The 22,178-nt window shown below is 42.8% G+C and overlaps 1 protein-coding gene across 8 annotated transcripts in view; it reads left to right on the top strand.

Annotated features, from left to right (window-relative positions):
* dab2ipb (DAB2 interacting protein b) overlaps positions 1-22,178 on the top strand; it is a 194,941-nt gene that overhangs the window by 160,378 nt on the left and 12,385 nt on the right. For all 8 annotated transcript variants that reach the window (XM_080477500.1, XM_080477503.1, XM_080477502.1 and 5 more), the window contains 7 exons: positions 9,005-9,149; positions 10,943-11,087; positions 12,876-13,112; positions 13,198-13,399; positions 14,127-14,311; positions 17,571-18,447; positions 20,327-20,464. In XM_080477500.1, coding sequence (XP_080333626.1) covers positions 9,005-9,149; positions 10,943-11,087; positions 12,876-13,112; positions 13,198-13,399; positions 14,127-14,311; positions 17,571-18,447; positions 20,327-20,464 — 1,929 coding nt within the window. The remainder of the gene's footprint in view (positions 1-9,004; positions 9,150-10,942; positions 11,088-12,875; positions 13,113-13,197; positions 13,400-14,126; positions 14,312-17,570; positions 18,448-20,326; positions 20,465-22,178) is intronic.

Below are 22,178 nucleotides of genomic sequence, written 5' to 3'. Positions count from 1 at the left end.
TTACCCCCCCTCTGTACTGTTTGCACTACAATGGCGGCGCATCATACCCTTCGACTCTTTAATAATTCCAACATCATTTTTTTTATTGACCGTCCCCCGGACGGTGTGGGGCGACAGGAGGAGAGGTGAAAACATTTTTACCCGAGAAAGGTTAAGGGCATCCACAAACAAACAGCAGAAAAGTAAAGCGAGGGAGGGACGGAGGCAGAGCTTATAGAGCAATCTAGTTTCACCTTGCAGCAACACAGTTTCTTGCTGTGGAGCCAGACAGCAGCAGCAGAAAGGGGAACATTCAGCTCTTAAAGTGATGCGCTACACATTGATCTGTTGGCACTGAGCTTACCTGCAGTCTGTGTTTTTTTGTTTTTTTTTTGCTCTTTGTTTCTCCTCTGAGTTTTAGCAGGTCAGTATAGGGACACGCTGTAGTGGGTTTGTTGCCAATATCAAATATGCAGATATTCTCACACTCTTTTGACTTTGACAAATGCTTTTTCATTGCAGTGAGTTACTTAAACATTCACAGTCTGATATCATTGATCCACAGACGCTGTGATTCTGATTGGTCTGAGGAGATGATGTAGCTGGAGGAGGTCAAACATGAGCTAAAACTGGCCCACCAAGCAAATTGTGAAAAATTCAAGCAAAGCTTTTTACAACATTTCCCTGCTGCTGACACTGTGTTTTCATATTGCTAGAGCGTGACAATAAAGGACTTCTATTTATTCAGTAAAACAAATTTCTTAAGAGTATCAGACACAACACAATCCAGAGACAGATACCGTTGACGTGCTATGAAAGCTGGCAATCTAACACGACTCTCAACGCCATGCTGTCGGGGAGAATTTATAAAAACACCCATAATGCAGCAGTTAAAGAAGTTGTTTTTTTTGTAGAGGACCTTTCACTGTATTTTGCACCAGAAAGTTTCATTAAAATTGGCTTTATGTTGAGGTTGGGGTTATTTTCTGTAGTGATTGTTTGGTTTTGCAAAATTGTGAATTTTTCATCACATATACTCCACAGAGAAAAACTTTGAAGTTTAAATTTGAAGGCTATTATGGCACTATTGTACCGGTTCGGTCCACTCGAGATGAAATTGGGCTGTATGGTGGCCCGTGAACTAAAATATGTTAGACACCCACGATGTAACTCATCATAATAATCACACAGCATCTTAGTCAACTAGTCATAATTAAAAGGTTTTGTTTGCACTGAGGCTCGAAAAAACCACTCCAGGACCAAGTGGAAATGTTTGAAATAACATTTTAAAACTTAAAATGGAAATGATTCATTTTTTATTTTTTTTACATTAAACACATTGCAGAGTTTTGTAAATGATGGAGCTAACACTAAATACAAAACAAACAGAGGAAATAGATGCAGAATAAGTCAGTAGATGGGATGTTATGGTGCTGATGACACTTGCTGTAAGACCCCTTCAAGTTAAAGTTATCACATAATGATCATGTGCAGGAGCAGCTAAGTTGGGGGGCTTTCCTGTTTTTTATATGCAGGGACAAAACCTCTGTTGCCTTCAGGAGCAAGTGCCTCCATTTAAATTCGGCCTCCAGTATTATCTGTCAACCCAATGTGACCCTCACAGGAAGAGCTGCAGGCTGTAATGCTGTAATACTAGCCAGCGGTCCCCTGGGAGAGAAAGCGAGAGACTAGTAGAAGCAGAAAGCGATGGAAAGATGAGGAGTGAGAGGATGGAGTGGCTGGAGTGCTTCCGTTCTTTTTTTTTTTTGCCCCTTCCCCCTCTCCATTGTACCCCGCCACCGATTTTACCCCCGGGCCAGAAAACCAGCCTCATCGATCAGTCGAATTGTTAATGTTGTCGCGCTCCCTTCCTCTTACTTTTATGCAATCATTTGATTTTCTCGCCGTTTCCGAAGCGAATGCTCAAATGATTCAGTCAAAAGATTGGCCTTTTTTTTTTTTTAGATTTGCTGATTTTTACCTGCATGTCAACACTTGAAGCAACAATAGGTAATTTAACCTTTTATGTGTTTTTTTTTAATGAATCTCAGAGGTGCCACAGTTTATACCTTCCTGTCTAATGGTGTTTGTGCTCAAAACAAAACAAAAAAAGCCTTTGTACCCAAATGGAAAAATCTATTGATGCTGTTAGACATCATTTGAATGTAATTTACCAGGACACTCTGAAAGAAACATATCTAGTCTTATGAATACATTTTGGTGTATCAAAATTCTTTACTTTTATTCTATTTAAAAAAAAAATTACACTAAACATATGCAATATATTTATGGAAGACCGATCCATCAGAAGACATTTTCTCCTTGTTTGTGGCTGAATGAAAAATGTTCTGTCACTCCACATTTTCAGCTCCCTTTTAGGCATTACATCCACCTCATGATTGGATTTATCGGCTTTGTATTACCATAGAAACAAGCCAAAAAAAAAAACATCGAACAAAGCATAACCATGGCCTCCTTTTTGTGGATATTCCCTCTCTTTACTGTTTAAGACTCGGCGTCCCAGTTGTGAGAGGCTCTGCAGTGCCAAAGCTTCCCATTTGAAACATCACAGAGCCCGTCATTGTGTGCGACACTTCCATCGAGAGCCGTTGTTTTAAGTCATCCACATTATATCTCTTCATGCTTTAAGTGGTTTGTGCATTTAGAGTTCAGCTCTGAAACCTGTGGCTGATACTCTTCGCATTGGAATATCACTTAATAGGGCTGTTATGCAGGTTGTTGTTTTTTGTTGGGTTTTTTTCAAGGGGGGGGGGGGGGGGGGGTGTATAGAAAACTTCAGTGTTTTCAACTGGACTTTATTAGATGTGATGAGACTAGTCGCACCGCCTACCCTCTACCCGACCTCGCATTAGCCCCCTCCCTCCTCCGTTCACTGGGTGTTTTTGAAGCATGGTTTGGCTGATGAGATGTGGCAGCGATATAGAGAGCGTTCTACTTCTCCTTATTAGCACTGAAGCAGAGGGAAGGGAGGGCCTGCAGGATTGAGAGCGAGCTGAATGATGACAGGGAGAGAAAAGGAAGGCACTCCGATCAATATTTAGTATCGGACTGCTCCGGCTTTTATGATACTGATGCTTCCTTATGCTGTGGCCTCCCAACAATAAATCAGAATAACAGCCTCACTATTGTAGAGAATTTTTTGGTATGAATTGTCTTCCTTCCATGCAGGTTTTACTGCATTATTCATAAATTCAACAAAGACTGAAAAGTTATCTGGCACAAGCACATTTTGGCTTTAACTTTGACATGTGAGACACGCCGAAGCTGTTAACTACTGATGTGGATGTCAGACTGTCAGGTGGTCCGACGCTTAAGAGGAAAACTTGACATCTGAAACTGATTTCTATTAAATCCTGCAGAGCACCCCGTGGTCCACAAAAGATAGGTCTCAGGAAGAATTTATGCCTTTTAAGCAATTTTCTGGCCAGGACCGAACGACAGGGACAGAAAGAGCTTGTATTTGAGGCCCAGTTTACACGATAACCTTTCCAAGTGAAGACGCATTGTTTCTTCATTTTTGCTTCGGAGAAGATTTGCGATTCCACTGCAACGTTTTAAAAATGAGGTCCGTTAACAGGGAAATGGTGGAAACCATGAAAACAATCTAGTTTTCCATGTAGGGCCACGAGTGGGTGCTGTTGGTTGTTTTTGTAGTGAAACCACACACGCACGCGCGCGCGGGGAACAATACACTATAAACATTAACAATGGCAAGTACACGGACATACATATGGACAGACGACAAAGTTTGATTGTAATTATGGTTGACTTTTATAAAACCACCAAGTGGCAGTAGGATCTGGACTGGGAGTCATGACACTCTGGAGGCCGCCATTGTTGTTGTTGTCATTGTACTCATCCATGTGCAGAAAAACTATTTGCATAAACAGTACATGCATCAGCATCAGCGTCAGAAAAGTTTCATTTTTCCACTAGATGGAATCAGAGCTTTTTAAAAAAGTGTCATTTTCAGCACGATGGTCATGTAAACGAACATCCAAAACACAACAAACGTTTCCATTTCCACTCAGAAGTTGTGTAAAACTGAGCCTCAATTTAATTCACTTTGTATTTAAAAAGACATCACCTGTGAAATGCATTTTACTGTTAGAGCACTCTGATACGCACACAATCATATCATACCACTGGCCGAGTACTAGTCCAGAAGTGTCCTCGATGATGGAACACAACCTGCTCTGCCAACTGATCCGCGGCCGCCCCATTTGTTAAAACCATTTTCTAAAGGTTGACTTAAAGATATGGAAAGATTAACTGGGTCAGGTGTTCATGAGACACATTATGCAACTTGCAGAGCTTCCTCAGCCATACCAGTGGAGGTAATGTAGTGGTTGTCTCACCAGGAGCACAGATCATGTGAGGAGGATTGAGAACGCTGCCAGGATTCCCTCTGTTGCACACACCAAGTACACGGCAATCCTATTGGTTTGGAAGTCTTTGGTCTCTGCTGTGTTCAGACTTCTATCGAACCTCACCAGAATCTGTTTGGAAGGCGACCAAGCTCTGTTTTTCAAAGGCTTTCTGTCTGATTGCCTTCTCGCCTCCACAAATTGAACAACAGAGCAATCGCACCAGCGTTTGTTTCAACCAAACCGCATCTGCCAAGTGTAAACACACATTGAATGACTTTAAAAAAAAAAATAAAAAATAACTCCCTTCACTTTTCTGCCACTGAGTGGTCAAACTGTTTTGTTTTGGGTTTTTTCTGTAAAGACGGAACATAAACTCTCATCCTTCTTGCTCTGGTTTTGACATTCTGAGCCTGTCAGTGCAGCCGGCTGTCAAATCAGGAGGCGTGACGTGTCTGCGCACATAAGAGATGTCACTTTGGTCCCTCCAGCGACTGTATTAGCATGCTGTAATAACACAACTTTGAAATAAAAATAACCGAGGAAATGGTCAGGTTGCAGCGAATCTATTTTAGTTGTGGACTAAAACGAGAGCCGCTTTGACGGTCGCCACATGAAAGGAAAACATCGAACCCGAGAGCATATGGTATGCATTGGGAAAAAAATGGTCCAAAATAACGTATGTGTAGTGTTTACCCCAGGTGGGGGAATCAGCACCCTGAAAATTAGATTTCAGGCTTGCTCAAAGCTGAATTTCATCCATCTTCAGAGAAGCATCTGGGCCGAGGCACCGACTAATGAAAGCTTAAACAAAGAGTTGATGAAGATTTGGGATATTTATTAATTTTTTTTTTCATACTACAAGCATAAATTACTGGCATTAAATTGACATCAATTTTTATTCTTTTTTTAACTTTCCTTCTCCTCTGCTCCTCCACTTCACCCGACCGTCGTCTCTAATCAGGCCGGGATTTGCCTCACTCCAGTGGTCACATAAGGAGTGCAGAGCACAGAGCGAAGGAGGAAGGAAGCAAACCACAGAGGGGGCAGAGGTTAGAGGAAAGATCATAATTGGGATGGCATTTCTTACAACGAAAAAAAAAAAAACGAGGCACACATAACGCCCGGTCTAATAATGGGAAGGGTGTCTGCACACCACAAAAGGTCAGTCGGGTTTTTTTAGCTGTCTGTGTTGAGTGTGCCGGTCTCTGCGGCATTCTTCGTTTAATAATGGTGAAATAAAAGCATGAAGCCCTTACAATGGCAAACTAATGGCATTTACACTGTGGCCGAGATTTCTTTACGATTGAGGCGAGCCGAGTTGTAGTTGTAAACATCTTTACTTCCATTTATATAACCGCTTGGTCCGCTATTGTCAGACAATAGGCGAAAGGTCTGGTCCATTGAAAACGTCAGTCCATCAGCGAAAGGTATGTCTGCTCGCTCAAGATCCCCCAATACGGCTGTTTTTACATAAACTGAAACATTTAGTGGCTTTTCAAAAGCATTTTGACTCCGTCTCCTTGGAAACAGGGGGAAAACGTAACTTTTTTTTGAGCAGGGAAAACGCTGCTACTGCACATGCACATGCATGGTTTCATTACAAAAACAAAGAACAATGCCACCTTGTGGCCCAACATGAAAACTACATCATTTCTAAGCGTTTCTGCCATATCCATGTAAACAGACAAGACGTTGCCGTGTGAAACCGAAGCTTTCCAGATAGCTTCCTGTCCTCTTGTACCCTCAACTTGTGAAGTTTCCACGAACGTTGGAGCAACCCCGGTTGATTATTGGCGAAATGCAGGTCAAATTTAAATAACTCATCCGTGACAGGACGGCACCGAGAAATAATTTGGACTCGCTAATTATCCCGTACTCGGATTGTAGGAGGAAGTCATGCACGGAGAGACCATGCAAACTCCAAGCCAAAAGACCGTGAAACCAGAAAACCAAATGAGGCATTATTGCTCCGAGGTGAGAGTGCAATCCAGCACACCACTGTGCAGCCACACTTCTAAAACACATAAAACAGAATCTATACCACTTCAAACAGTTCAGACTCGCATCCAGTTCCAGTTAATGTTCGGGCTATACTTATTTTAAGGTCCTCAATTAACCTCCAACGTTCTTTTGGAGCAAAATATGACGCATGCAAAGGCTGAACATGCAAACTCTGCACAGAAACGCTCGAATCGATCCAACTACCGTCTCACTAACCACTACACGCTTGAATAAAATCTGTGGATCTTAAGCAGTCAATGAAATATAGAAGAAAGATTTCCGATCTCCAGAAGTCGACATCAAACTTTAATTTCTTGTGACTTTTTTTTTCCTTTTTTTTTTTTAAGCGGGGACAAAGTCAAATGTCAAAAGCAGCACCTTCAAGTGAAGCTTTAAATGAATCGAGAGTCCCATCAGACATATTGACCTTATCCTCGCTGTGTCAGCAGGTGCATTTTGAGCAGCAATCCTAATCATGAATCTGTGAGCGGCTCTCAGCTCTGACATTTTACCGACTGTGTTCAAAACTATTTAAGCTTTGTGATGCTGCATGTAAAGGGTGACAGGGCAACTTTTTTTCTTTTTTTATAGCGCAGTCATATATTTGCATATCGTTAAAGGTCTGGACACAGTTTGGGTTTTTAGTGCAGATTAAAGTGGCGATGCCGGACCCTCGAAACGACACCTTTAGCATTTTACAGATCAGAGGCAACATGCAGCCCACAAGGGGTCAATGAAGAATTAAAGTCCTGATGCAGAGCAGCAACATTATCCTATCAAAACTATATGACATACGGCTTTTTAATGACATATATATATATATATATATATATATATATATATATATATATATATATATTCAGAATGAGTAGATTTTAGCAGATCTTTGTTTTTTATGTAGCCTCCTTAGAGGAATGATAGAACCACTTTTTTAATACACATTAAATGCATCTGGCTGAACAACTGATGCAACACAAGAAGATGAAGTCTTATTATGCTTGTTTTTGCTTTTGATCAGTATCTAACCAAGCTTTGATTCCACTTTTAATTTCAGTCTCGATACCAATCTAAAGAGCCAAGTAGCTCTATATAAACGCATATCTATATGGCAGTTCACGTTAAGTTTAAAAGTTTTTTGATATGCGCTTTTCATTACACTTGAGTTTTGGATCTACGCCGTGTGTGTGTGTGTGTGTGTGTGCGTGCGTGCGTGCGTGCGTGCGTGTGTGGCTGGTTTAACTGAAAAGGCTCTCTTTCGCTGCACATCAGTGGATGATTGGCTCCCCGCGGTGCGTCTTTGATTAGCCGGATAACAGGCTTCTTCAGCAGCGGTGGAAACAGTCCGTGAGGCTCCTTCGCTTTCTCTTCACCTCTTTTTCTCTTCTTCTTCTCCTTCTTACAAAGACCACCGCTCTGTCTCTTCTTCCTCCTCTTTTTCTCCCCGCGCATCTGTCACTTGCCTCCCTTCTCCCTGGCTGCGGCGCCGGCTCCCTAGTTTAACAAGCTGCCAGGGGACTTACACCAGAGTACACCCAGAAATTTGTAGCAGGGATCTAAACAAGGGATGATTCATCCCCAGATGGCTTCATCGCCTGCTTTTGCCTTTCAGAATTTGGATTTTCTGGAGTTTTAAGGCTTCTTTACAGCTGATTTCTTTTTCCTTTTTTATTTGATCATGACATTGTCCACCTAAACCAGTGGCTCCCAGCTGTTTTTGTTTTTTTTTGTTTTATTCTTGGAGGATTCACAGATTGCCTCCATGAAAAGCTACAGACCTTCAATCCAATCTCACCAAACTGTTGCTGGCATGAAACACAGTTTTTCAGGTCTGCTCAAGATCGTAGAAAGTTTCAACTTCAGGTCAGGTGAAGCCTGAGCGTCCCTGACAAATATTCTTTTGCTTATCATTTTATTCCCATAAATCAACATGCTCACTAAGGCGGTAATGTTTTGTTAATGCAGGAAAAGCTGTAATGTAATTCTGTGACCCAGAAAGTTCCCCAAAATAGACAACGCACACAACACAAATACAAATAACGTGGCTTTTGTATTCGTGTTGGCTCGACTGGGCTCCTGTAGCAGGTTTACTTGTTTGAGGTTTCCATACTGTAAAACAGAGAACCTCCAGTGGACAAGTCAGGAATTGGAGTCCGTCGTCTCTCCTCACAGAAATATTTCATCCATCTTCAATCAAACGTTTTAATTATAATAATATGTTTTCCACAGGTACCAACATGGTTTAAGTACATTTCAATCCACCAAGCTTGATTAAAAAAATGTATCTATATATTTTCTGAAAGACATGGAGACTATAATGGCCTGAAATGAGAATTAAGAATTTATACTTGCGTTATTCAAGTTAAGGTCGAATGTGGCTGAAGCCCAGACTGAGGGAAAAGCAGAGAACACACGATCTGGAGTAACTTTTGAAATTACAGTTCTTCCAAAGCTCTACGGTTCACATGCAGCCGTTTCACTTCCAGTTTACGAAAGTCTCGCCTTCATTCACTGCTCAACACTCTGTGTAATCGGACAGCTTCATCGGTTCATTTAGGTTTGTATCGTCACACATTAGTGAAAAACTAGCAGGTGTTAATCTCTTTCTTTTCTCTCTCTCTCTCTCTCTTCTGCAGGACTTCCTCACTGATTTGATGATGTCGGAGGTGGACCGCTGCGGGGAGAACGAGCACCTCATCTTCAGAGAAAACACGCTGGCCACCAAGGCCATCGAGGAATACCTCAAACTGGTGGGGCAGAAGTACCTGCAGGACGCCCTCGGTGAGTGGAGCAAGACGAGAGCCGGGAGCTTTTTCTGCTCATCTGAGAATTTCTTCTGACAATATATATTATTGCAATTGTTTCGTAGTTGTGTCGAGGCTGTTATGTGTTACAAATCTCCATGTAGCCATTTCCTCTCAAGTCTGAGGCTCCGTTTACTCAACGTTTTCAAGTGAAAATTGAAACCTTTCGTTGACTTTTGGGCGCCCATTTACATGAGAATGACTGACATCCAAGTCCGTGGAAACAGGGAAAACACAGCTTGTCGAAAACACTCCGTCTCCGTGGAAACAGAGAAACTGCAGCTTTTCGAAAACATCCCATATATATGGAAACAGGGAAAACGCAACTTTTTGAAAACACCGTGTACATGGAAACAGGGAAAACGCAACTTTTTGAAAACACTGTGTATATGGAAACAGAGAAAACGCAACTTTTTGAAAATGTTGCTACGGAAATGCGCAAGTAGATGAAGAATAACAACAACGTTTGCCTCCGTTGTGACATGAGTCCCAGTCCATATTCTCCTGGGACTTGGTGGTTTTATAGTTGAGAGTCAACGTATTAGTAATCCAACTCCATCGTCTGCTTACTCACCATTGGTAATGTTTAAAGCGTATTGTTCTCTGCACACGTGCAGTTCCATTACAAAAACAACAGCACCCACTAGTGGCCCAACATGAAAACGCAGCGATGCAGAACTTTTCCACATCGAAAATGCCAAAACAATGCATTTTCCCTTGAAATGTTTTCTAAACGCGGCCTTATATTCACCACCATCATTTCACCCCTGAACTGATTTTTTCACACAACCATGAGCGTTTTGTTTTTTTTAATTATCTGTAGCGTCTCATTAACGAGACATGAAGCGGGTCGACGACCGTAAATGTTTACTTCTACATGCAGGTACAACTGACAGGTGTGTTTTTTTGTGACAGCATTTACAAACACTTATTTAAACTCATTTACAGAATTACGTGAAACAGAATGCACACTGCTAACTCAAGGTCAGACTAAGCTTGTTTGTCCGTCTGCGATTCCTACAATAAACACTGCCTTCGCTTTTCCAGCTCCCTTATACAGGAATGTGTGCAACATGAGTTTAATCTGCAAGCTGCATACATCTTTCCTGGCTTTCCCCGCTGTTGTCTTTGTACGCCGTCCATATTAATCCCGGGGACGTGTTTACTGTATGTCTTTGTCTTCATGCGCGTCTCTTCCTGGCCTGTCTTCTGCAAACAGAAAGTGCTGCCTGGTTTTTCCCTCTGCACCTCTCTCTCGCAGTTTATTCAGAGAGAAATTGAGGGCTGGTGAATTATGCATCGCTGCATTGCTTTTATTGTTTGCCATCTTTCAAAACTATTGAAACCACTGAACCTGCGACAGGGGGGACGGGGGGGGGGCACAAGGACAGCCGAGCTTCTCTTCAGGCCACTGGAGACAGAAGACACTCTTGTTCTCGTCTCGCTGATACTGATTGGAGCTGAATAACAATTATTAGACACCCGACAAACTAAAATCGGCCTCCGTTTGTAGACTCCGGACTCGTTAAGGTCATGGCAGCAATGTTTCGACTTTTATTCAAACTAAAAACGCTGCTTGTGTTTTCCACCAAGGTCCATTGTGTGTGACCTCTTTTGCTTTGCAGGATTTATTTAAGCGGGTAAAAATGTAAATTCCTTTTTTTGAAACTGTTATTTATCTCACAGATAAACAAATAACTGCTTCAGTAAATCAAATCCATATGGTAATGGACTTAATTTCGTTTTTTCCTTTGCATCTCATTGCCACAGGCGAGTTCATCAAAGCTTTGTACGAGTCAGATGAGAACTGTGAAGTGGATCCATCAAAGTGTTCGTCGAGCGATCTACCAGAGCACCAGAGCAACCTGAAGATGTGCTGCGAGCTGGCCTTCTGCAAAATCATCAACTCATACTGGTATATATTGGACATTCTCTCTTTTCCTTTGTTCATTCAGCTACGCACCATAATAATCTCTCACAAGCACATAGAACGATTCATCCCATTTGAATCCTTTTTCCTAAACCAGTATAATCACTTATAATGGACATTATCTTTGATTTCTTACTTTTTCAAAGCTGATTAAATGTAGTTTGTAGATAAAACTAGAAAATTTCTGTTGAAATTTTGTGCGTGTCTGCCGCTCGCTGCCAACTAGTTTAATAGGAGAAAATCCCACCCACTTTCCCGTTTTTATTTTTTATTTTTTTTGTTAATGGTTTGCCAAATTGTTAACAAAATTCAGAGCACTCTTTCCCCCAATTTCCCACACGTTTTGACGTGCTTTGTGCGTACATGCTTAACTCAGCGCTTAGAATAATAATCTTTGTGCCTCGCCCATTAAAGAGGCAGGCGCACCGAATAAATAATTTGATCCTGCAATAAAAGTAAGTGATTATAAAAAGTCATTTGCCAATTAAAAAACACTCTCTTTCAATGAAGCGGAGGAATGAAGGCGATAAAACAGCCAAATAGAAACAACTTAAGCCGGAATTGTGGGGACATTAGGGAAGCAAAATTCTTTGTGTGTGTGGTGAGAGTTGGGTGTACTTGTGTGTGATGATTACAGTGAGTCAGTGATGTGTGTATCAATATCTGTCCTCCACGCTTGTAACCCTCCCTGTTTTTTGTTTTTTTTTTGTCTGTCTTCTTTGCTGTACTGCCTTCATATCATGAGGTTGCACTGTAGACAAGAATTTAATATGACAGGCCTGAAAAAACTTTACTAGAAAGTTGTGAATTGATGGCAAAAAAAAACCCTACTTGAAGATGAAGGGTTAGAGTTAGAAGAAGTCATTTTGTGACGATCGCAGCCTAAAAAAAAAAGTGACTCCAGTTTACTACAAATGACCAAAGATTACAGAGGCCGCTGTTCGTGCTCTCTGTTCTCTTCTAGACGTTATACTCCCACTTGTGAAGGGTGTTGATATACCTGCTGTAAAACCTCGCCACACACAACTGTAACAAGTGCTTTAAAGAGTGGAAGTCATTCACAAGCTACTCGCTTCTGCTCGCAGTGAAGCCCGGAGGTTTAACTTAATTCGTCGCTTATTCAGTCGGCAGGAATGGCCCGAGGATCAGATTTAATTCCCCCCAAATAATTCGGTTAGTTTAGAATCCCGATCATGTCCGACAGCAATTAAGAAATGACATTAGGCAACAATCTTTTAATATTTATCGGCATTTATGGGTCCCTGTTGGGTTGTGTTTTGCCTTTTGAATGTGAGAGAGCACCGTTTGAATCCTGGTGGGGCATCTGGGGTAAAAACTGAAGTCTACCGTACAAATTTCACCGACACAAATTTTCGCAGATTTTTTCTTTTTTTAATGATGTATGGAAAGAGTGGCACAGTTGCATAAAGGTTAGCTGTTGTGAAAATACCAGTGAGTTTGCATGTTCTCCCTGTGGATGTATGGGTTCTCCTTCCTTTGTTCATTAGGCTAATTGTGACATTTAAAAGGCAATAAGATGGTCTGACTCTGTGTTTACCTGTGTCGGCACTAGTAACATGCCTGTAAGCTTAAATAAGGATGAACTGATGCAGTATAATTGCAATAGTTTGCAATATATTGCAATAGTGCAATTTGTAAATATGCAGAAAAAAAAGAGAGTCTGAGCTTCGCAAAACCTTTTTTTCAAAAAGATAAATAAGTTCCAGTTATGCTGATTCTCTCTCTCTAAAAGTGACTCCCATCTCTCCAAAGTGTTTTCCCGCGGGAGCTGAAAGAGGTGTTCGCGTCGTGGCGGCAGGAATGCAGCAACCGGGGTCGACCCGACATCAGCGAGCGTTTGATCAGCGCCTCGCTCTTCCTGCGGTTCCTGTGTCCGGCCATCATGTCCCCCTCGCTCTTCAACCTGATGCAGGAGTACCCCGACGACCGCACGGCGCGCACGCTCACGCTCATCGCAAAAGTCACGCAGAACCTGGCCAACTTCACAAAGTACGATCCCTCCCTTTGTAGTTGTCGTCTCTCAATTTACTGCATTTTGATCCTGTATCCACTTCCTGTTCTGGTTTGTGAACAGATTCGGTAACAAGGAAGAGTACATGTCCTTCATGAATCAGTTCCTGGAGCACGAATGGACCAACATGCAGCGCTTCTTGCTGGAAATATCGAACCCAGAGACAATCTCCAACACAGCAGGGTTTGAGGGTTATATCGACCTCGGCAGGGAGCTGTCTACCCTGCACTCGCTCCTCTCCGAGGTGGTCTCACAGATGGACCAGGTACTGATAATGATGATACACTCCATCATCGTCTTCGTTCAATACTAAATGTATTCATTCCTTTAACTAAAAGCATCTTGCAAATGAATCTAAAGGCACATCCTCTTTATTTTTAGAATTATTAATTCAGATTGCGATGTGCCAAAACCCATCATCTTCCAAAAATGGGGACAAATGTTCATATCTTACACATAAATCTGTACAGTAGTTTGATCTATATTCAAATTTCATGAGGTTTTATCTTTAAAGTTTCGATCCAGCATAGAGCACTTAAGATTTGAGCCATGCATCGGCTACATCGGGATGTTTATCATACATCAATCAATAATGTATTATTGCGTTACATAAACAGTGCACAAGGGGGGGAAACACTGGGATGCCTCAGAGGGCGCCTGACGCATATTAATGCATTTTCAAGGACGTTTACATCAGCTCTCGTAGCGAATGAAAAGCCGTGGTGGCAGATTTGTAGATTTTTCTTTTTAGTTCTGTGAAACCTTCCCCTTCAATAATTCAGGCTTCACAGTCTGGTTGATACTCCAGTCCATCAGACTGGCCGGTTTGTTTCATTATTCAACATGTTGTCTGAATATGTGATTTGATTGTATGGTGCAGGGGAAATAACTCGGTCCACAAAGTATGCTGAGAGGAAATCGGACTAAATAACGGCTAAATCTGATAAATGCCTCGGCCTAAGTGGTCTGAAGTAATATCTTTTCCTCCACAGAGTGCAGCTTCGAAGCTGGGCCCGCTACCCAGGATCCTGCGGGAGGTGAACACGGCCCTGTCGAACCCGTCCAGCGTGCCGATGTCCGGTCAGTCGTCTGAGCCGATGGGGTCACCGCCCGCCGAGGCAAGCTGCAGCATCTCCACCGGCCTGCAGAGGATCAGCATAGACAATGACCTTCCAGGGTAAGAAACGTGACACGTAGTACATGCAGACTCATTCATCTAAATGAGACTATTTTGTGTATGAGATGATTCAGAGTTGTACTTGCATGCAGATGATTGCAATTGTGCAGCAAAGAAAAAAAACGACATTGTTTTTTCATATTAGCTCTTAAAGCCCACATTTTCTTCTTACAGGAGGTAAAATGATACGTTCAAATGAAAGAAAATAGAGTCAATATCAAGTATTATAGAGTTTTTAATGGCCCGTTCCTGCTCTTTATGTCTAAAACGTTATACTAGATAAGAGAAAGTGACACGTGTGGCCCTTTCCCACATACCTTGCAGCATATTTCGATGGTTTCAAGGGTAATGGTACAATGACAGTCATTTTTAAGCAGATAATTTTTCCAAAATATTGTAATAATGAGTTTATTTCAAGGTTGAAAAGATATATCAGATGCATGCCTATTGAATAGCGTTAGAGAATAAAATGATGTTGATGCGGTTAGTCCTTTTCATAAATTAGCTGCCATAATTCTCATAAATCTTTAGGGGTAGACGGGCTTGATCTCAATTCTTCCCCGTGGCAATGCGGATGAAATTTATGTGGCTCTCAACATGATTAAAAACGTCTCTTCCTACATTTTTAGTCTCTTTTTGTGACTTTTTTGCAAATGTGCAAATTTGATTCACTGTTAAGTAATTAGAGGTTTAAAGTTATTATTGTTTCCCGAGTTCCGTCGTGCCTAAAATGTGTTTTAGTGGTGAAAAGTATGAACATTTGTGTTGAAATATATCTAATTTGAGATAAATATCAAAAATAAATGTTGCACATGGCATATATGGCATATATGGCAAGCCATGGATGTCTCTGGTTCAGATCTGTATGAGTTTGCATCGTTGCACTCCACTTTTCTGCCTGTATTCATTCAGTGTGTGCTTCGTAAAATCTAAAAGATGAGACAAAAGTTTAAAAGCCACAAAAAAACCCCCACAAAAATACATAAAGTACGTGTTTGAAAATTATTCATCTTAATTCACACAGCAAAAAGCTGCAGCAGTTCCTTTTTGTCACTAAACAAACAGAAAAACGCAGCCGTTGAGATGTATTAGTCAGCCAGTCTGTTGGAACAGCTCTCCAGTTTTTAGAGAGTAATTACCGTGAAATCACTGTGCTTGTCAAAAACATGGCGCGCAGATATGTCTGAGTATTTTCTCTCTTATGATTTTTGTGTTCTCTGTTCTGCCGTGTACCTGGTCCTCCCAAGCTTTTTTATTTATTTTTTTTTTTTTGCTGCCAACACCAGCAGCCTGCTCCAGGCATATTTGATTACCGGTCAGATCTGGAAATGATTTAGAGACGGGTTACATGCAAACATGTTGCAGAAAACACACTTGTACACAAACAAGGCTCACTGTACCATCTTCTACTTGCTGTTTTTGCTGGGGGGGGGGTTAAAGTGGCCCGTTCGTCAAGGCAGAAGCAGCTCCGCAAGTCATTTTAGTGTCGGCTTTACGGCGTCGCTCTCGCTCTCTTTTTTTCGCTGAGTGTTAATGTTTGCTGGGCGAGGGCGCGACACCGCGCGAGTGTCACCCCTGCTTGTTTACATCAGCCGGACGAAGCCTCATTTGCTTTCCGGTAGATGAACGCGCGCTCAGGCGGCACCTTATCGTGCTTATCTGCCGGCCTCCCGCTCCCTGGCACAACAATGGCAAGGTGACACTGAGAGATTAATATGAAAGCGCAGAGGCCAAGAGGAGCGGGGGCACATGAGCAATGGCCGGAGGAGGCAACAGCAGTAAACAGACGGACGCCGGCAACACACAGGCTGATAAACCGAACCACAGGAAGAGAGCTAAAGAGCCGGTGTCGTCGTCCTCATCAGGGCCCGGAATCAATCGAGCTGACTGAAGCGATGTCCCTGTACGACCCAGTGTCACGGCCTACCCCTCGTTACTCATCGCAATAAATGTTTGCTCATATATTGACGCAAACGTGCGAGTCTGTGGCGTATCCTCATCATCGTCATCAGCAAGCCGTGAATTCCAATGAGCTCGCCATTCTCCTCATAATTACTTCTCATCCACTAACCAGTGACAGAACGGGGGGGTGTAATAGGAGAGAGAGACGGCGGTGACACAGAAGAAAGGAAGAAATTGAGCAGAATGACGAGCAGAAAGGAGTTAAAAGGAGGGAAGGGTATTGGAAGACAGGGAGAAAGGAGAGGGAAACAGGAAGGAGGAGAGCGTGATGTGAATGATAGAGATTATTGGGAGATAAGACACATCTGTCAAGGTAATCGTATCGGAGCAATAAAGCCTCTATCTGCAGGCGAGAGGGGAAGAATAAAGAGAGAGAGAGAGAGAGAGAGAGAGAGGGAGAGAGAGAGAGACGAAAGCTGTGTTTGAGTGCAGAGTCGACATATTTGGTTGCGTTAGATCTCCAAACCTATATAGATCTTAAACAGGATTATGTAACTTCTGACCGAGGGGGAAAATAAATAAATGAAAAGTTGATTTTTATTGCTTGGAAAAAGTGCAGTAGCAGTTTATGTGCACCTTATCTCCACTTGTATAATAGCTTGGAAATTTTGCTTAGCAACAAGAGCTTGTTTTAGCATCAGGCTGATGGCCAGAGTAACATTAGAAATGTGCCATACCAACAAAAACAATAAAAGCAAGAAAGAAAGAAAGTGCACCATTTGTCTGAATTTAACCATAGATAACCTTAATTACACTTGAAGCAGTGGCCTGCCACAGGGTCGAGTGCCATGCTCAGGGATCCTGAAAGCAGTGGGATTCAAACCTGCAAAACTCTGATCAGAAGCTTGATTCTCTCAACTCGAAGCTACCGCTACTCCTGGATATAACTTAACAAATCAGCAAGCAGAAATACAAACAAGTGTTTTCCTGTGTGGTTATTTTAGAACTAGACAAAAAAAAGGGATTAAAAACAACAATATAATGCCACAAAGTCAAAGCTGAGGCCGGAAAAAAAACAACTTATGATATTCAGAAAGGACTGTAAGACCAAAGTAGGGGAACAACATAAAGAAATATGTTATAACAACTTAACTCTGTGAATAAAAGTGGTGTGGAGCCAGCTGAGGAAATCCTTCACCACAATAACAGCAGCATCTCTAATAAAGGTGGAACGCCATTGCCAAGAAAGCTACGACACTCAAGATATATGGTTTAGGTGCTTTAAGTGCACATCTAAAAATGTGTGATTTGTTTTTGCAGTGAATATACCATGGGGATTTGTTTTTGTGTCTTTCAGGCTGGTGGACTTCACCAGGTTACCTTCACCCACCCCAGAAAATAAGGACCTGTTCTTTGTGACGAGGAGCTCAGGGATCCAGCCTTCCCCCGCACGCAGTTCCAGCTACTCTGAGACCAACGAGCCCGACCTCGGCATGGCCAACGGCAGCAAGAGCCTGTCGATGGTGGACCTCCAGGACCCCCGCAGTCTGGAGGGCGTCACGGGTCCCAGCACCTCGGAGGCTCTGGGTGAAGGCCCAGGTTCTGTGGTGGGCTGGTCAGCACGGGCCCCACAGGGCAACATCCCCGGAGGTCCCACGCTGAGGAGGCCAGGCCAGACGCCCACCACCCCGGGCACGGAGAGCGCCCCGGGCCGACCCGCCCAGCTGCTGGCCCCGCTGTCCTTCCAGAACCCCGTCTACCAGATGGCGGCCTGCCTGCCGGTTTCCCCCCGTGGAATGAACGACTCGGGCTCGGAGTGCCACAGCTCCGTCAGCTCGCACAGCAACAACGACGACGGGCCGGCATGCGGGAAGCAGTCCTTCTTGAACCACGGCGGCGGAGGCGGCGGGAGCAGCGGGGACGAGTACACCCGGCGTTCGGGGGAGTTCAACCGCCGGCAACTCTCTCTCACGGAGACGCAGCACCAGCCCACCGTGCCCCGACAGAACAGTGCGGGCCCGCAGCGGAGGATAGACCAGCCCCCGCCACAGAGCATCACGCGGGGTCGCACGCCCCCGAACCTGCTCAACAGCGGGCCGTACCCGCGGCCCTCCTCCGGCAGCATGATGACGTCGTCGCCGGACTGGCCCGGCAGCGGCGCTCGGTTACGGCAGCAGTCCTCGTCCTCGAAAGGCGACAGCCCAGAGACCAAGCAGAGAGCTCAGCACAAACAGGTACACAAACCACGAGAGCTGCACGCACACGTCAAACCGGTGGTTCCAACACTCAGAAACACCCGACACTTCCAGGGCCGACCTCTCAGCTGAGTTTGTAGCTTTTAAATCTAAAATGATATCAAAGCTATAATCGAGAAAAAGCCATGTGTGTTGTTTACCTGAGGGTCTTCCACACTTTACTGTCTCCAGAGGCAAGGATCAAAACGATTATCCACCGTCAATATTTATTGTTTTGCTCACTTTATTACCCGTCGCAGGCTTGATGAGTTATGCGTCTGGTACCTGGCTAAGATAAACAGAAGTGCAGATGAGCTTTGCAGCTCAGGGTCTCCAAACTTCCTCCAGTACGCGGGTCTTATGAATCTCAGCATCCCGAGCGCCGGGGACAACTGGAACTCACCACACTGATGAAAGAAGATGATATCCACAGTGTTCAAGTCAACCAACTATCTTCTTTTTTTTTTTTTTTGTTCTCTTAGGCTGTGTAATTGCTTGAAATTACAGTTGCCGTTACAAAAACGCCCATGTGTGTCATATCATGTTGGCAGACGTCCGTGTGGGTGTGCAGCCGCCGCACATGGGCGCCCTAATGAACTCCACTCACAGCTCACGTTATCATAGTAATTTGCATGCAGGCAGATCTTTTACCGGTCAAGTTTAATGGGATGGTATAGGCACAATTAGCATCTCATTAACCAGCCACATATGTTGCACACATGTGCTTGCGAGGCAACAGAACACAAACCTCCCGGATACAAACGGAGTGAGCGTAACGCTGTGCGCTCACAGGGGAAATATTCCCACTTGAAACCGGCTCCTCGTCGCCTTTTCTGGTAAGTCTGCGCTCCTTATTGTCGCGCCGGGACTCTCCAGGCTGCAGTTGTAAACACAGGTCAACTGAAGCCGTTGGTGAAGCTAATGAACGGTTGACACAGGATCGGCTTTAGACGGACAGCGAAACCAAACCACAGGAGAAGTCTTCAAACGGTCACAATAGGGTTTTATTCATTCATGTTATCAAGGCTGGATGGGTCCATTTTTTTTTTTTAATCATCTGCCCGATTTAAATCAATATATCAGCATTGAATGCTGGTAAATTCATCAACTAACAAAACCTTTTTGTGACAGAGAGACTTTTTATCCAGTTGTTAAGGAAGAATATTGTTGATTTTTTTTTCAGAAGAAATTGAAGAAAAATTGCAGAAAACTGCAAACTAAACTATATGAGCGTAAAGGTGATTTGATAATATGAGCCAAAAATTTGATGATTGTGCAAACAAACTGCAGCTTGATTGCACCTGAATTTAAATAGTTTCTAACCAGGCATTATTTAGTTGGTGTCTGCCATAAATTATTGCGCTAAAGCCAACAGCTTTCTGAAGTATTATGCATTTTTACTGTTTATTTTTTTCTTCAGAAATTTTGATTCTTTGGGGTTTTTTGTTTTTCGAAAAGCTTCATGGCATTATAAAAGCGATGGTGTTTCCCTCTCTGACGACTGGGGTTCACCTCCGCTGTCCATCACACAACTGCCAGGCGAAAACAAGCACACGACTTCAGCGCTGCTTTCTGCCTCGGTGTGGCAACTGGTTGTAATCTTACTCATTTATTCCCACGCTACCTCCGCCGCCGCCGCCGCCGCCGTCGCCCGTGTGACTCTTGACGGGAGTGTGTATCCATTCCACCTGCTGCGAGTCGGCGCATTTCAAGCTTATTTCTGTTGTGTTTCTGTGGTGATACTCACTCCTTCCTACACCCCCACCCCCTCCCTCCCGTCACCTGCACTCAGCTCATGTGGGGTGTGTGTGTGTGTGTCTGTGTGTGTGTGTGTGTGTGTGTCTGTGTGTGTTTGTGTGTGTTGTGTTGGTTTTACTAGGCCCCCTCCCCAGTGAACCCCAGTGCGCTGGACCGCACAGCCGCCTGGCTTTTGAATATGAATGTGCAGTATTTAGACCATGAGGGGACGGAGCCCGAGTCACTGAGAAACAGAGAGGATCTAACTCAGGTGGAGAAGGTAACCTACCATCCAACCTCTGACCTTTACCGACCCCCCGCCCCCCCCCCCCCCCCCCTCCTCCTTTCACAAACCACCTCAACTGTCAGCCCCTGATTCCCCCACTCAGCTGTCCTTCCTCTCTTCACCACTCATTGGCTCCCGTCATGAAAACATCTCCTCTACTCTCTTACCTGTATTTATTCCCTTCTTCCTTTCAGTCTGAGGTTTCTTACCTGTAAAAAATCTCACTTAAACGTCCATTGATAGCATTCAAATCAGTTAAACGGCTTATATTTTAATCTTCCTTGACTCTCCCGAACTCCTGTTTCATTCTCGGTGAAGCATAGACAGCTTATGTGATGATGAATGCAAGTCATTGTGCAGTTTTATTGTGAATATAAGAACATAAGGAGACTTTGTTCTCCAAACTTTTAAAAAAGAAGACGACAAAATGAAATGGCAGCTCAGTTTTCAATGTGATGACAGCGAAACAAGTCAAAAACATTCAGAAATGTGCAACAAAATTCTGTAAAAGTCGATGGAATAATGTCAAAAAGAGCATTTTGCATTCATTGGTTGATTAGTAACATTGACTGGGTGAATAATAATCTTCGTTACAACATCAGCACAGTCCGTTCTTGTAGGTTTACGTCAATTACAAGGTGTTGCATCCTGTTTTTATTCACTTTTTACATGGTGTCCCAAACTTTTTGGAATTAGGGTTGTATTCACCCATCATGCACATGCATGGTTTTAAAGTAAAAACCATGCATGTGCATGTTTTTCACTTTATCTTTGATAGTGTATTCTGGTAGATTTCCACGGAGCTTTACTTTACTCTCAATATTATTCAATAGTTTTGAATAATTTAAAAGAATAAAGTTGAAATATCATTGTTTTCACTTAATATTTTTATTTTACTCTTGAGATGGCAACTTTTTTGTTAACATTCATGAATTTTTAATGTATTGTTTTAATTTGTAAATTTTTATTTTTTCTTAAAAATTCAACCTGGTCCTTAAAATGGGAATATTTATTTAAAACTTGTTCTAAGTATCCTATATTTTTTAAAATAAGAAGAAAATAATTAAAAAAAAAAAAAAAGTTTATCATAATCATCAGAATATCATCATTATGGCTGCAAAGAAAATGGCCATATATTATTTCAGGAATTTATTTTTGATGAATGTTATGGTCAGAAAAGAATGAGAAATGATCATAATTGCCTTCAACCTAAAGAGATGCATTACACATTTCTATATTAGCAAAATTCATTAAACTTCAAGACAAGGCAAAGTGTCCAAGAAGCACTAGATGGTAGCAAGACTATATAATATAGTATAGTATAACCTAGTATAAAACTATATTTAACTATTCAATGAAAAAATATTTCCATAAGTGTTTGGATATTGCAGTTTTATCCTTCCTCATAGAAAAGAAAAACAAAAAAACTCCCTTCACCTGCAAACACCTTCCCTCACAGCTCTCTCTCCTTTTTATTACCACCTTCAAAGTTAATAGAGCAAACCGGGTGTGTGTGTGTGTGTGTGTGCGTGCGCGCGTGTGTGTGTGTATTCACATGCGGTACATCCACGCCGGCGTGTCGGCGCTTGTGTGCGCTTGCATCTGTGTGAGAGATAGAGACAGAAAGAGGCTTTCTGCTGCTTCCTCTGCCTACGTTTCCCCGCTTCAACCTTTACAACCATTCACCCTCAGCTCTCCGCTTCCACGC

This window comes from Lipophrys pholis (assembly GCF_963383615.2).
Source record: "Lipophrys pholis genome assembly, chromosome: 12".
In the NCBI taxonomy this organism is placed as follows: Eukaryota; Metazoa; Chordata; class Actinopteri; order Blenniiformes; family Blenniidae; genus Lipophrys; species Lipophrys pholis.
The sequence above is the reverse complement of the archived record's forward strand: the minus strand, read 5'-3'. Positions and strand labels throughout refer to the sequence as shown.